This window comes from Lolium perenne, chromosome 7 (genome assembly GCF_019359855.2).
Source record: "Lolium perenne isolate Kyuss_39 chromosome 7, Kyuss_2.0, whole genome shotgun sequence".
Classification (NCBI taxonomy): domain Eukaryota; kingdom Viridiplantae; phylum Streptophyta; class Magnoliopsida; order Poales; family Poaceae; genus Lolium; species Lolium perenne.
The window spans coordinates 8267256-8283593 of NC_067250.2; the positions used below are offsets into that span (position 1 = coordinate 8267256).

Sequence of the window (16338 nt, forward strand, 5' to 3'; positions counted from 1 at the left end):
CTGCCATGTCATCAAGGGTACTGATGAGTATATGAGAGCATTCATAGTGTTGTCAAATGCTAAATGTGCCACGTAATGAAAAAATAGCTACAGTGTCAAATGACTAAGTTTACCATAGTGTGTAGATTGCTAAAAGAATTAATATTCTTTCATGGCCCATAATAAATAGAGAGGCTAGCGAGAACACAAATTTAGCTGCAGGAGCAGCTACTTGCTCCCATACCATAATATTTGGCTATGCCAATGCCCTCTACAATGGAGGGAACCAATGTTAAAATTCAAATTCACCATTTCCCCTATTTGGCATAAATTGTGGGCTTGTGGGCGCCCTGACTGACGGAGGATGCGTTCCTATACAGTGGCTAATTTTCCCACGCGCTAACTGATTCATCATCGCCGTACATATTTGGCTGCTAGATTTGAACAACGACATTGAAATAAATATGCCTGCTACCTTTTGAAACGCGGCTGGCTTCACAATGCGACCTGCCCTTTGTGCAGCGTCGCCGACGAGACCTTTACTCACTTATTTGTGCATTGGCGGTTCTCTCATAGGTGTGGCGCAAGTTTAGAGATTGGACAAAGGCGGACTTTCCTCCCAGCAGCAACTTCACAAACACGAAAGAATGGTGGCAGAGAGCGAGGAAGAAGGCTCCCAAAGATCTGCGGAGGGATTTTGACATGGTGGTCATCCTTGTACACTGGAGTCTTTGGAAGGAGCGCAACGGCCGCATCTTTCAGCAAGTCTTTAGCACAGCAAGCAAGATCTTCGAGCTGATTACTGAAGACATTCGAGCCTGGAGAGTTGCTGGATATATTGTTGCTTTTTAGATGTTGCAGGGTGCTTGTGTGTGTCAGTTGTTTAGGCTAAAACCCCTGCGTGGGGCATTGCTTTGTGTCTGTGGCTTAAACCTTACCTTTCGGCTATCTCAGCTGTGCTTAAACCAAACTATGTATTTTCCTTTTCTATCTTAATGAAGTTCGGCACATGCCCTTCGAAAAAAAAAGATAAATATGCCTGATTATTTATCAGGGTAACAGAACACTTTATCTAAGTTTATCATATGGCAAACACAAAAGGAGCTACACAGTGATAATACACCTTTGAATAAACTAGTGCTAAGTGCTAACACACACTTACAAATCAATAGGCATACGGGACTAGTACATATATATTCAGAACAAAAAAGAACAAACAAATACAGAAGAGAACACATATTATAGCAACACATACGGAAACACATATAGATTCTAATCAATAATTAAGAGCCGATCCAACAAAGACCAGTTCATCCGTCCACCATGCAGAGCTAGCCTAGCTCCTGAATAACAGTTTGTTCGAATTAGCACCCGATGGGGAACCACCTTCGGCCAGCGGATGCCTTGTTGCTTCGCTCCGCCTTCCTCTTCTCCTCCTCGCACGCGCACTTGGTCTCCTTGAGCTTCTTCACCTGCAATTCCATCGCAGAAGTCGCATATATGCGTTAAGCAATTCTTCTCGGTGTTAGTACTGGAGAATGCATGCGATGGAGTTCACGTACCTTGGCAGGGTGGTTGGGTTTGTTGCGGTGGAGCTGGCGAGCGCCCCTCTGCAGGATCTGCACGGCGCTCCAGTTAGCCCCGGCGCCTCCCGCCGCGGCGTGCGCGCGAATGGACGCCGTGACGTCGCCGCGCGGCTCCGGCAGAGGCGGCTCGGACCACGCGCGGTCCTCCACGGGCGGCGCGAGGGACGCGGGCTTGCCGCTCCCACCGTCCAGGTCCAGCTCGCAGCTGAGCTGCCTGATGCGCGACTCGAGCAGGTTGAGGCGGTCCATGAGCGTGCCCCTCAGGACGTGCGCCTGCTTCTCCTGCGGCTGGAGCGCCGAGGGCATGGACTTGCTGTGCTGGTGCCGCGCCGTCGCGCCGCTGCGGGAGTCGGAGTCGGCGGTGGCGGTGAAGCAGACCCCACCGTCGACGTCCTCGGCGGCGGACGACGGCCACCGCTGATCCTCCAGCTGCCTCAGCTGCAATCAGTTACCAAGAACGTATCAAGATCGGTCGGGCATCACACGACAACAATGCACACGTGTGACAATTGTGTAAACAACAATCATACGTACCCGTAGGTCGATCTGGTCGAGGCGGCCGAGCAGGCTATCGGGAGGCGGCGGCGCGGGGAGGGCGCCGTAGCCGCTGATGAGGACGCGGCGCTCGGCTCCGACGAGCACCTCGGTGGCCATTGTCGTAAAGATTCCTCTCCTGAGCAAATCCTCGATCGCGGCGCGCGCACGGTGAAGTAGTGGTAACAGGCGGCGGTCAGACCGAGGGAATATAAAGGGCGGCGAGCGATGGAGCGGCGCGGGTTGCTAGATAGCCAGACGAGGAGGAGCTCGGCATGCATGGTGAGAGCCAAGATCGGGTCGTGGACTTGGCCAGGTCCAACTTGATCCATCTCATCCGCTGCCTACCATGATCCGCGTTTCCATCGATCGATCCCAGCTTGGAATGGTTCAGAGGTTCTGAGGGAGAAGAAAGTTCAGATGGGCCGGTTATTTTGGCTGGGTACTCCGTCAGCCAGCCTAGCTGTAGCTAAGATTCTGTTGATCTCAACTGGGCCGTGTCAAGTGTCGTCTGATTACCCTAAAAACATGGGCCATATCATAACCCAACAACATCTAAGAAGTATACTCGTCGAAGGGCGAGATGCAATGAAGCAGGGCTTGATCCGGAGAATTGGGACGGGCGAGGGCACTCACGCCTGGAACCAAAACTGGCTGCCCCGAGATCATATGCTACGCCCTTTGGCGTGTCTGCAAGTTGACCCGCCTACACGGGTGTCGGATTTCATTGATACCACGACGACGAAGTGGAACACTGAACTTCTATCCGAGTGGTTTCTACCGATGGACGTCGAGGTGATCCGATCTATCCCTCTGAGCACCCGAACCATGGACGATAGGTGGGCCTAGCACTATGACAAGAACGGAGTTCTCACTGTCCGGTCCATGTACAGGCTGCTGGTTCAGACCAAGAGGCGCCGAGAAGATTGGCTGGAGGGCCGGTCGGCCCCTTCTGATTCTGCGGGAGAAAGCAAGGCTTGGCGCAGATTATGGGCTGCAAAAGTTACGCCGAAGATCCGCGTCTTGCTTTGGCGTCTGCGCACCAATCGATACCCACAGGAGATATCCGTTGCAGGAGGAACATGGCAGAGACTAGCGCATGTGGAATGTGCGGCGCTGCTGACTCTTGGCGACACTCTCTGATTGACTGCACCGTGGCCCGGTGTGTTTGGGCACTCGCCGATGAGAGCATCGCGGAACACGTATGCATGCATGATAATCCATCAGCTCGCTTGTGGCTGGCGGAGATGACAGAATCCTTGTCAGCTGATGATTTTGCCCGGGTTGCGGTAACACTCTGGGCAATCTGGTATGCAAGGAGGAAAATGATTCATGAAGAGGTTTTCCAAAGCCCTCTGTCTACCCACCTTTTCGTTGAGAATTATCTCCGTGATCTGGTGGCCCTGAAGCCGGCCGAGAGACGGGTAGCAGCCCCTAAAACTGCTCACCCTAGGTGGCTTCCGCCGGACAGAGGTTGTGTAAAGATCAATGTGGATGCGGCGCTGCGAAAGTCCTCCCCAGGCGGGGCGGTTGGAGCGATCTGTCGCAATGCGGAGGGCACCTTTCTAGGAGCTTCGTCGCTGACCATCGACGGGATTACGGATCCGGAAACCTTGGAGGCTCTAGCGTGCAGAGAGGCTCTAGCTTTGGCGCAGGATCTGTTGGTGGACAGGATCACAGTAGCGTCTGACTGTCTATCAGTTGTAAACAATTTAAAGAATAAGTATGATGGGAATTATAGTATGATCATAGATGAGGTGAAAGCTACGGCTAGGTCCATGTCAGTAGTTGAGTTTAGACATGAGAATAGGGCTTCAAATACTGAGGCTCATAGATTAGCTCGTTCCGTTGTTTCTCTTAGTTCGGGACGTCAGGTTTGGTTTGTTCAACCACCTGATGGTCTTCGCATTGTATCCTCTATTCTGAATGAATAAAGTGCTATGATGCTGCTAAAAAAAAAACTAAAAAACAGAAAAGGAACCCCCTAAATAAACAGAAATGGGACATTCCACTTAAAAAATGCGCCATCCCTTGAAAACAAATATCTTTTTTTGTGAATTAAGAACACCCTCCTTCAGATGTCACATTTAAGTTGACTCCACACGGAATAAGTTGTGGGTTACTGTGGAAGCCAATCTTTTGTAGCGAGTCCTCTATACGTATCACTTGTTCCGCTCTGGTAGGCTTCTCCTGGGAGGGCATGGTTGAGACCCATTTTTGTATATTACGAAATATAAAATATTTTTAAAGTTGGGTGTCTAAATTATGATTTATTTTTATTGTTCCACAAAATTATATGCAATGAAATATGTTTTGATACAAAAAAAAAAATCATGCTTGTACATAGTTTGGACTTCCTTAAGGTTGTGTTACATTTGTATGTCCTACCTTCTGGTTGCACCTTGGGACTGAATGTTTTACCACTGCTTTGGACTGAACTACGTTTGCAGGTTCTACCTCTCGTCACACCACATCTAGTTGTCCTGTTTTGTGTTTTTCTATGAATGCTTGTTTTTTGTTGACCTTATGTTCACTGAGTTGGGAGTGCATGTTTTTGAGTGGCCCCTACGTTCTACTCTCTTTAGTTATGTTGCTTTTTAATTGACATGTCTCATAATTTTCCAAGAAAAATAAAAACACAAACAAGCGTACGGAAAGAAAAACAAAGGTTATCAGACACTTTTTGAACAAAAATAGGTGCGGGACTGAGTCCTACACGTTCTCTTGACGCCCATTGTGCGTGTGCTTCCTAGTAAGATCATGCCTGCCTCAAAACCATGGGGGTCCTCGCGACACGCCAACACATGTGTCTGAGAGAGCACTGTCCCGCTAGTCGCTCCCCACCCACCCACCACCATCTCAAGGGCAAAAATAAATTTCAAAATATATTCCACCTACAAATAGAAATACCATCTACACAACCAAAAATCATAAGGGTGTTATAGTCTGTGTTAGTGTCTTTAGTCTTTACACAACATTTTATTTCTTACCTTTGCATCCCTCTTTCAGTGAGCTTGATGCATCTTCTTGTGTGTCCACATTTCCTCTTTCACAACTTCGACAATCTCTTGATGGCTTATACTCGTCTCCTCATGTAAGACTTTCAGACTATTCAGATGGCTCAACCGTGGGAGGATAAGGATAGCATGGCTCAGCCGCTCAAGCCACTACATACGTTTGAGAGTGCTAATGGCTACAAATGTGGGATCCTGGTAGCATACACCATCCAACGTTTCCCATATAATATCGATAGCATTTCCTTATTTGCATTGTTCGATCTGCCTCGAAAAAGGAACATGGCTATGAATTAAATTTTGTCTTGTGCTATGATTTGTGAGATGCAACTTGTCTTTTTTAGTACAAATGGGTGCTTATATGCAAGCTCTGTGATTCATTGTCACGCCCAATGAACTTTCATTGCACACGTCGAATGGCTGAAATCATCCCTCTTAATAAGTGATATCAAACGGGTAGGAGGGAGTTGTCCAACATAGCTATAGCTCCCGTCCAAATAACATAACCCACGAAATGTTTTATTTATTAAAAGAAATTGCAATATCTTTTGGTACCGTGGAACTATCTTAGGGATATTGTTATAATATTGAATTATTTTTTCTCCAAAATCTCTTTATCAAAAGTCAATCATTTAACACCGTTGGACGGAGGAGGTGGCGTCCGAGGAACACTTTCTTAGAATGTATAACCAATAAATCATATCTTTCCGTAAGAGGAATTGTAGCTGATTGTCTGGTCTCGAGGAACACTTTTTGTGTGTACAACTAATCATCAATTATCCCTGCCTTTTGTTCGTTCTGTCACTATTTCCTTTGTAAAAGCATTGCATTTAACAATGCTACACGCCATTCATCAAGTATCACTCTTCATAGAAAGTATAGCCACGGCTTGATAAGCATGTGAGAGGAGCTCTCTACGTACACCCTCAACTTCTCTATTCAGCACCAACCGTGCATGCTCAATAGTAGCAGTACATTCGTATGTCACAAACTTTAATTAGAAAACCAGTAAGAAGAAAAAAGTTGAACCCCTTGTTGGTATATATAAGAGCATCTCCACTCGTCCCCCGAACAGGCCCCCGGCGAGCCTTTTTTACATCCGGACGGCGTAAATCGACCCAGTCGCGCCCCCGGTTCCTCGTTTTCGTCCGGATTTGGCCCTTCATCCATCCGGCGAGCCCACGCCATCCCCGGTCCCCTGGGGCGCGCTCGGGGACTCCGGACGAAAGATTTTGGCGCGAAACGTCGTGTGGACCCGCGTAGTCGGCGACTGGAAAACCAAATCCTGTCAATTTTCCCTCCAATTTGCTTGCATATCTCCATTCCCTCCAATTTGCTTGCATATCCCCATTCTCTCCCGCCGAATTTGGCCATTCTCCTCGTCTTCCAGCTCCAGTTCCCGGCGGCGTCTTCTCGTCCACCACCACTCTCCTCCTCGTCTTCTCGTCCACCACAATGCCGCCGAAGGCGCCGGCGAGGAAGATGCGGGCGAAGAAGACGAAGCCGCCGGGCATGTCGAACGCCGAGTGGGCGGCGGACGAGAAACGGCGCGAGGTGGAAACAAGCGGCAGGGTGGAGAGGGTGAAAAGAGCCGCCGCCAAGAGGGCGGCGGCGGCCCAGGACGAACAAGCGAGGATGATCAGCATGGCCATGAGCGGCGGTGGCGGCGGCGGCATGTTCCCCTGCCAATGGCCGACGCAAGGTACAACCAGTTCCCCGTTGTCTTTCTCCCCTTCGCTGTACTTGATGTCTACTGGAGCTTCTATTCTTGTAGACAGTGTTGGGCCTCCAAGAGCAGAGGTTTGTAGAACAGCAGCAAGTTTCCCTTAAGTGGATCACCCAAGATTTATCGATCTCAGGGAGGAAGAGGTCAAAGATATCCCTCTCATGCAACCCTGCAACCACAAAGTAAGAAGTCTCTTGTGTCCCCAACATACCTAATAGGTGCACTAGTTCGGCGAAGAGATAGTGAAATACAGGTGGTATGAATATATATGAGCAGTGGCAACTGCACCAGAAAAGTGCTTTGCCCAGGACAGTAAACAAGCAGTAGTAATGCAGCAGTAGTAACGCAGTAAAATAGTAAACAAACGGAGATTCGATGCTTGGAAGCAAGGCCCAGGGATCTTGCTTTCACTAGTGGACACTCTCAACAATGATCACATAATAGGACTACTCTACACTCTTTTGTTGGATGATGAACACCGCTAAATGTGTAGGATTACACGAACCCTCAATGCCGGAGTTAACAAGCTCCACAATATTCAATGTTCATATTTAAATAACCTTAGAGTGTAAGATAGATCAACACAATTACACCAAGAACTAACATAGCATGCACACTGTCACCATCACACTATGAAGGAGGCATAGATCACATCAATACTATCATAGCAATAGTTAACTTCATAATCTACAAGAGATTACAATCATAGCCTACGCCAAGTACTAACACGGATGCACACACTGTCACCATTACACCGTGCAGGAGGAATAAAACTACTTTAATAACATCACTAGAGTAGCACATAGAATAGTAGTGATACAAAACTCATATGAATCTCAATCATGTAAAGCAGCTCATGAGATTATTGTATTGAGGTACATGGGAGAGAGATGAACCACATAGCTACAGCGGAGCCCTCAGCCTCGGGGGTGGATTACTCCCTCCTCATCATGGAGGCAGCGATGGCGGTGAAGATGGCGGTGAAGACGGCGGTGGAGATGGCTCCGGGGGCAATTCCCCGTCCGGCAGGGTGTCGAAACGAGAGTTCTGTCCCCGAATTGGAGTTTCGCGACGGTGGCGGCGCCCTGGAGTCTTTCTGGAGTTTCATCAATTGGCACTGCGTTTTTAGGTCGAAAGGGGTTTTATAGGCGAAGAGGCGGCGCAGGAGGGCTGACAGGGTGGCCTCACCCTAGGCCGGCGCGGCCAGGGTCTGGCCCGCGCGGCCCTATGGTGTGGGGCCCCCTGGCTCTCCTCCGACTCTCCTTCGGTGTTCTGGAGCCTTCCGGGAAAAATAGGAGGTTTGGCGTTGATTTCGTCCAATTCCGAGAATATTGCCCGAACAGCCTTTCTGGAACCAAAAACAGCAGAAAACAACAACTGGCCTTTCGGCATCTCGTCAATAGGTTAGTTCCGGAAAACGCATAATAATGACATAAAGTGTGAACAAAACATGTCGGTATTGTCATAAAACAAGCATGGAACATCAGAAATTATAGATACGTTGGAGACGTATCAGCATCCCCAAGCTTAGTTCCTACTCGTCCTCGAGTAGGTAAACGATAAAAGATAATTTCTGAGGTGACATGCTACCAACATAATCTTAATCATACTATTGTAAAGCATATGAGATGAATGCAGCGATTCGAAACAATGTAAATGCAATGAGTAAACAATTGAATCATATAGCAAAGACTTTTCATGAATAGTACTTTCAAGACAAGCATCAATAAGTCTTGCATAAGAGTTACTCATAAAGCAATAAATTCTTAGTAAAGGTATTGAAGCATCACAATGGAAAATTAAGTTTCAGCGGTTGCTTTCAACTTGTAACATGTATATCTCATGGATAGTTGTCAATGCAAAGCAATATAACAAATGCAATATGCAAATATGTAGGAATCAATGCACAGTTCACACAAGTGTTTGCTTCTTGAGATGGAGAGAAATAGGTGAACTGACTCAACAATAAAAGTAAAAGAATGGTCCTTCAAAGAGGAAAGCATCGATTGCTATATTTGTGCTAGAGCTTCTATTTTGAAAACATAAAGAGAGCATAAAAATAAAGTTTTGAGAGGTGTATGTTGTTGTCAACGAATGGTAGCGGGTACTCTAACCCCCTTGCCAGGCAAACCTTCAAAGAGGGGCTCCCATTTTATTTTATTTTTGGGTGGCACTCCTTCCAACCTTTCTTTCACAAACCATGGCTAACCGAATCCTCGGGTGCCTGCCAACAATCTCATACCATGAAGGAGTGCCTTTTTATTTTAGTTTTATTATGATGACACTCCTCCCAACCTTTGCTTACACAAGCCATGGCTAACCGAATCCTTCGGGTGCCGTCCAACAATCACATACCATGGAGGAGTGTCTATTTTTGTTAATTAATTTGGGACTGGGAATCCCATTGCCAGCTCTTTTTGCAAGATTATTGGATAAGCGGATGAAGCCACTAGTCCATTGGTGAAAGTTGCCCAACAAGATTGAAAGATAAACACCACATACTTCCTCATGAGCTATAAAACATTGACACAAATCAGAGGTGATAAATTTTGAATTGTTTAAAGGTAGCACTCAAGCAATTTACTTTGGAATGGCGGGAAATACCATGTAGTAGGTAGGTATGGTGGACACAAATGGCATAGTGTTGTTTGGCTCAAGGATTTGGATGCATGAGAAGTATTCCCTCTCGATACAAGGTTTTAGGCTAGCAAGGTTGTTTGAAGCAAACACAAGCACGAACTAGTACATCAAAACTTACATAAAAGACATATTACAAGCATTATAAGACTATACATCGTCTTCCTTGTTGTTCAAACACCTCACTAGAAAATATCTAGACTCTAGAGAAACCACTCATGCAAACCAAATTTTAACAAGCTCTATGTATTTCTTCACTAATAGGTGCAAAGTATATGATGCAAGAGCTTAAACACGAGCACAACAATTGCCAAGTATCAAGTTATTCAAGACATCATACCAATTACTACATGTAGCATTTTCCGTTTCCAACCATATAACAATTAACGAAGCAGTTTCAACCTTCGCCATGAACATTAAAAGCTAAGAACACATGTGTTCATACGAACCAGCGGAGCGTGTCTCTCTCCCATACAAGCATTTATTCAAACAAAAACAAAAACAAACAGACGCTCCAAGTAAAGTACATAAGATGTGACCGAATAAAAATATAGTTTGAAGAGAAGGAACCTGATAATTTGTCGATGAAGAAGGGGATGCCTTGGGCATCCCCAAGCTTAGATGCTTGAGTCTTCTTGAAATATGCAGGGATGAACCACCGGGGCATCCCCAAGCTTAGACTTTTCACTCTCCTTGATCATAGTATATCATCCTCCTCTCTTGACCCTTGAAAACTTCCTCCACACCAAACTCGAAACAAACTCATTAGAGGGTTAGTGCATAATCAAAAACTCACATGTTCAGAGGTGACACAATCATTCTTAACACTTCTGGACATTGCCCAAAGCTACTGGAAGTTAATGGAACAAAGAAATCCATCCCACATAGCAAAAGAAGCAATGCGAAATAAAAGGCAGAATCTGTCAAAACAGAACAGTCTGTAAAGACGAATTTTATTGAGGCACCAGACTTGCTCAAATGAAAATGCTCAAATTGAATTAAAGTTGCGTACATATCTGAGGATCACTCACGTAAATTGGCATAATTTTCTGAGTTACCTACAGAGAATTTTGCCCAGATTCGTGACAGCAAAGAAATCTGTTTCTGTGCAGTAATCCAAATCTAGTATCAACCTTGCTATCAACGACTTTACTTGGCACAACAAAACACAAAACTAAGATAAGGAGAGGTTGCTACAGTAGTAACAACTTCCAAGACACAAATATAAAACAAAGTACTGTAGCAAAATAACACATGGGTTATCTCCCAAGAAGTTCTTTCTTTATAGCCATTAAGATGGGCTCAGCAGTTTTAATGTTGCACTCGCAGAAAATAGTATTTGGAGCAAAAAGAGAGCATCAAGAAGCAAATCCAAAACACATTTAAGTCTAACATGCTTCCTATGAAGAGGAGTCTTGTACACAAATGAATTCATGAAGAACAAAGTGACAAGCATAAGAGGATAAAACACGAGTAACTTCAAGATTCTCAACATAAAGAGGGGAAACTTAATATTATTAAGGTGCATATAACCATATTTCCCTCTCTCATAATAACTTTCAGTAGCATCATTGATGAAATCCACAATATACCCATCACTTAAAACATTCTTATCATGGTTCATATGCATAGAAGTATCATTAATTTTGGCATAAGAAGAGTTATTCTCATTAATAATAATTGGAGCAAGATTATTATCAAGAATTTGAACATGGTAAACAAGTTGCATATTAAAAGAATTGTTTTTGGTAATCCAATCATGACTATGACAAGTTTCATAAGGATAGTTATAACCTATATCATAGCATTCTTTATAATAATCATCAAAGGTCGGAGGCACAGTGTCATCATAAGAAATAGAATAGTTATCTTTCACAGTCGGTTTATCTGTGTCCACACCATCATTGTTATTAGAAGGAGATGTATCAAGAACATAATGACCAGTAGCTAAAGGATTTTCAAACACATCTTCCCCAAGCTTTGAGCTTTCTATATCATTATGGGAGGAAGCATGGATAGCACTGACACTATGGCAATTATTATCATCATCATTTTCAGAATTAGTTTCCCAGAGATTTGCAATATCAAAAGTAGTGTGCTCATTCAAATCATGATTGCTAATGTATGTAAAGGGCATAGGAAGATCATCGTATTCAGATTCATTATCACAATAATCATTAGGAGCAACATACTTACGGTTACCTAGCGTTATCTCATTCACGCGGGGATACGCCGTTACCTCTTTCTTTTTATTCTCCTTCTTCTTCTTCTTCGTTCGCTTTTTCTTCTTCTTCTTGTTCCCTTCTTTAGGAGGAAGAGGCTTGAAGGGTGGCTTGTCCGCATAACCTGATTTACTTTCAGAAACAATACAAGAAACTTGGGAGGATCCCTCCTTTTCATTAATTAGTTGAAAACACACAGCGGTCCTATCATATTTTGGCAGGGTGTCATCTTCTAAAATATTTTGTATGTTAGCATTTGTATGGCTATTATCAATGCAATAAGAAAAACACCCATGCAGGACATCATCAATATCAAGATCACTCATATGTAACAAAGAGATTTTTCTCGACAGTTCTTCACACCCCAAAAATAAAGTAAGTTCATCATGCTGATTAGGAGTAATTTCATCATCACAATACAAATTTGCAGCACTCATTGGGTTCAAATTATCATTGTAGGAGCATTGAAAATTAAAATGACCCACTTCATGGCAAACTTCACAAATAAAAGGATAGAGGGCACAAACTTTTTTACCAAGATCATCTAGAGCCCTAAACCACTTTCTAGTTTTTTCATTAGCATGATGGATACAATATTCATATTTGATTTGATTAATTCCACAAGGTCTATGTATTCCACAAAAATTAACATGCTTATAGGAAATAGCATTCTTAGGAGTTTGAGCATGCTTATTGCAATAATTAACAACAATTTCATTCTTCATGCAAGCATCTTTAAAAGGTTCATGATACTTATCAAAATTCTTTTTAGGCAATTCAAAATGAGAAGCAAAGGCTTTATAAAGATTTGCAGCAACTTGAGAGTCAAGACCATAAGTAGCACTCATATTTCGAAATTTATCGGTATCCATAAAAGCTTCAATGCATTCATAATCATAATTTATACCTGACTCTTTACCTTTGTCGTTCTCCCATCCTTCAGCGTTGTCCTCAATCCGATCGAGAAGATCCCACCTAGCTTCAACCTCCTTGCTTGTGAAAGATCCCTCCGAACATGCGTCCAGATAGTCCTTGTGTTGTCCTGAAAGCCTCGCATAAAAATTGTTAACAATAACATTACGGGGAAGCTCATGAATGGGACATTTGAGCATTAGTGACTTTAATCTCCCCCACGCTTGAGAAATACTCTCTCCATCACGAGGATAAAAGTTATAAATATAATTCCTATCAATATGCACTTCATGAGGAGGATAAAATTTAGAATAAAAGAGAGGTACAATTTCCTCTCAACCAAGAGAATGGCTATTCTCCAACAATTTATACCAATGCGCCGCTTTACCAGACAGCGAAACGGAGAATAGCTTCTTCTTCACTTCATCCATAGAGATACCTGCACACTTGAATAACCCGCATAATTCATGCAAAAACAGTAAATGATCTCCATGATGGATAGTTCCATCCCCTTTATAGCGGTTATCCATAACGCGTTCAATAATTTTCATAGGTATTTTATACGGAATACTTTCAGCAGGTGGATTCAAAATATCAGAAGCATCATTAGTGTCGTTGCCTAATCGACGGTATCTCGGAGGAGGGATCCTCATGAGGGGGAGAAGAAGTAGGGGCCATAGGGCGGAGTGCACACGGGACGGTGGTACGCGAGTTACCCAGCTTCGGAACACCTGCACGATGACAGGGCCTACTGCTGCTTGTCTGGAATTATTTGGGCGCTTTCGCGTTGTTACAATGAGTTGTGGTTGTCTCGCCTCTAGCTCGAGATCCCCCCTCAGGGCTCCCGGGATCCGGCTTATATAGGCGCACGGATCTAGGGTTTACATGGAGAGTCCTAGCCGGATTATAGGTTGCCTAACTACGGTACAATGTCTTGCCGTGTACGTCAAGGATCCGCCTTCCATCTACGTCGTACTGGATCCGGGTTCCTTATGGGCCTCCACGGATCCGGCTTCCTTCATGGGCCTTCACGGATCTGACTCCTGGCATAGACCTCTTCGGATCCGGGTACCTCTGTAGGTCGGTTCGGATCCGGGTACCTCTGTAAGGCGGTTCGGATCCGGCTACCTTCCTAGGGCGGTTAGGATCCGGGTACCTCTGTAGGGCGGTTCGGATCCGGCTACCTTCGTAGGGCGGTTCGGATCCGGCTACCTTCTTAGGGCGGTTCAGATCCGGCTCCTTGTTCCTGGGTTGGACATCTTCCATCTTGATCAACAACAACTGGGCCGCCCGGTGGGCCATATGCCATCACCACCATCTGTGGGCCACCCGGGCTTGCCGGAATCGGACCATGTCGATGGTATACCTATGAAGTATATCCACAACAGTAGCCCCCGGAGTTCTCCAAGATTCACCGTCCTTCCGTCCAGCTCAGCTTGCGCATGTATCTTCATCCTTTGGCTGGAACGAATAATAGAGAATCTTGAAGGACTCCAAACTTCATATCTCCAACCAAGTATTGGCTGGAAACTTCATGATCCAATGGTCAGATTCTTCAGAGACACCATCCAACGTAATCTTCGGTATGGATCCGACTAGCCAAATGTAGGTTCGGATCTGACTAGCCAAAATAGAGGTGTGGATCCAACTACTCAAAAATATAGGTGCGGATCCGACTAACAAAAAATTAGGTGCGGATCCGGCTACCGAAAATTGAGGTGCGGATCCGACTACCAAAAATTAAGGTGCGGATCCGACTACCAAAAATTAGGTGCGGATCTGGCTACCAAAAAATTAGGTGCGGATCCGACTAGTTAGCCAGATTTTCGTCATCTTTGAAATTTTTCTTGACATAACCATATGTATGTAGCCCCCGAGCGTTGAGTCGGCTTGCTCCAAGGAGACTCGATGCTCAGAAACTTAGCCCCCAAGCGTCAAGGTGGAAATTTTTCGGTTAGTTGCTCCAAAGAGAACTTCATCGATGTAGCCCCCGAGCGCCAAGGTGAATTTACTTGAAAATCCGGCTTGGAGCTCTTAGAGTAGCTTTATCTTTATATGTGACCAAGGAATAGTGTAAATCCCAAGCATCTAGGCGGAAATTTCCAGCACTAATACTCGAAAGAAAACACACTTTTCACTTAAGATCAAAATCGCAGCCCCCGATGGTTGGTTCCGGCTAAGCATAGCGGAATCAAGACTCAAGTTGCTTTTCCAGCTGTGCATGCTACGGATCCGCCTAACCTTATCTCATATGGATCCGGCTAGCTTCCCCTGGGCTTCTCGCGATTGCTAGGTCTGCTTGAAAACACCTTAGTTCGAGGACTGTTGAAGGTCCAAGCATCATGTACCTGATATATAAACACAAAAACACATTTGTATTAAATTGTTTCTTTGACCATGTTCAACAAACAAATGTAAGGCGGAACAAAAACGGCCTTTGAACAAATGTTTTGAAGCTGAAACTATGCAGCAGTTGAATAACATAAAACTGTCAAGGCGGAAAAAACTCGACTATCTTGAACAGTTAATGTAATTTATATATTTTAAGCAAGTGCTGGTTTATCCGTTCTTCTGGTTTATATGCTTGACTTTTCGCGAGACGGCAAACTTTAAACACAGAACATCTGCTGAGGCGATAGCGCTTAATAGCGAAACAATCAAGAACCTCAGAAACAGAGGCCGGTTTTAAGTACCGAGATGTCACTACTAAGGAATACACACATAAAACAACAGAAAACGTGTAGGCCAGAAAACTTAAGCTAACGCCCGAAAGCGGAATTTTTGCAGCGTACTGGAGCCTTAAGCGGCAAAAACAGTACAAAGTTTCTCACGAGCGCGAGGCAAATCGTGGGAAAGATATGACCAACAGTGAAAGCGGTAAAAGACTCAGGGTATGAGTGAACCAATCTTAATCTCATGATCATAAAATTTTAAAATATTAAATATAAATAGGGACTTAGCTGTTTAAATGTAGCTCCACGTCGGAAGCTTGGAATGAAACCGGTCACAGCAAATGTGCGGACATAACAGTCCTGGAATCTGGCCGTGACATCTCATCGCGAAGTAAAGCCGAAAAAATCGGCGTAGTTGTAATGATCCGGAGCTGCTTTACCCAGAATCCTCACACGTTGAATCTTCGATCGGTCGGAAAGTATGACATCCTGGCCGAGAAATTCATGCACGCAATGATCCATATGTTGAAGCCTCAACTTTTTCCGCTTCATTCAATCATTTTCTCTTCTCAAGAAAACATACACAGGTCGACTGTAGCTAGCTGTTGCCATAGCAAGGAGCCGGAATCAATCGAATGTCATCTTGCATGTATGGATTGCGGCTAGCGTGCAAATTGCATGCATAGGCACTATTCAGTCAATAACCACTTGACGTGAAGATGCAAATTACATGCATAGCTTCTCCGCTATGTGGAATCGCTGTAGTTGTCTTTTTATTCATGCGACGTGCTCCAGCAAAAAGTGACCAAGCCCGCTCGTTTCCGCCTTGGGATACGCCTTCCGCCTCTGTCCATGTCATGTATGTCATGCAACTGATTCTAACCGAACCGCGGCGGCAGAGCCGGTCAATACGTGGTCGGAAACAAATGCGGCGGCAAAGCCAGCTCAAGCGGAATCAAAACAATCCGCAGCGGCAAAGCCAGCTAGACAGAGTCGGAAACAGACCAACGTCATACCATGGCGGAATCAAAACACACCGGGGCGGCATAGCCAGCC

The 16338-nt window shown here is 44.9% G+C and overlaps 1 protein-coding gene across 1 annotated transcript; it reads right to left on the bottom strand.

Annotated features, from left to right (window-relative positions):
- Positions 1–998: 998 nt before the first annotated feature.
- Positions 999–2293, bottom strand: LOC127311526 (uncharacterized). Its single transcript, XM_051341960.2, has 3 exons — positions 2100–2293; positions 1542–2003; positions 999–1451 (listed from the first exon to the last, which is right to left on the bottom strand). The coding sequence occupies exons 1-3, from the start codon at positions 2217–2219 to the stop codon at positions 1344–1346; spliced, it is 690 nt and encodes a 229-aa protein (XP_051197920.1). The 5' UTR covers positions 2220–2293; the 3' UTR covers positions 999–1343.
- Positions 2294–16338: the final 14045 nt, after the last annotated feature.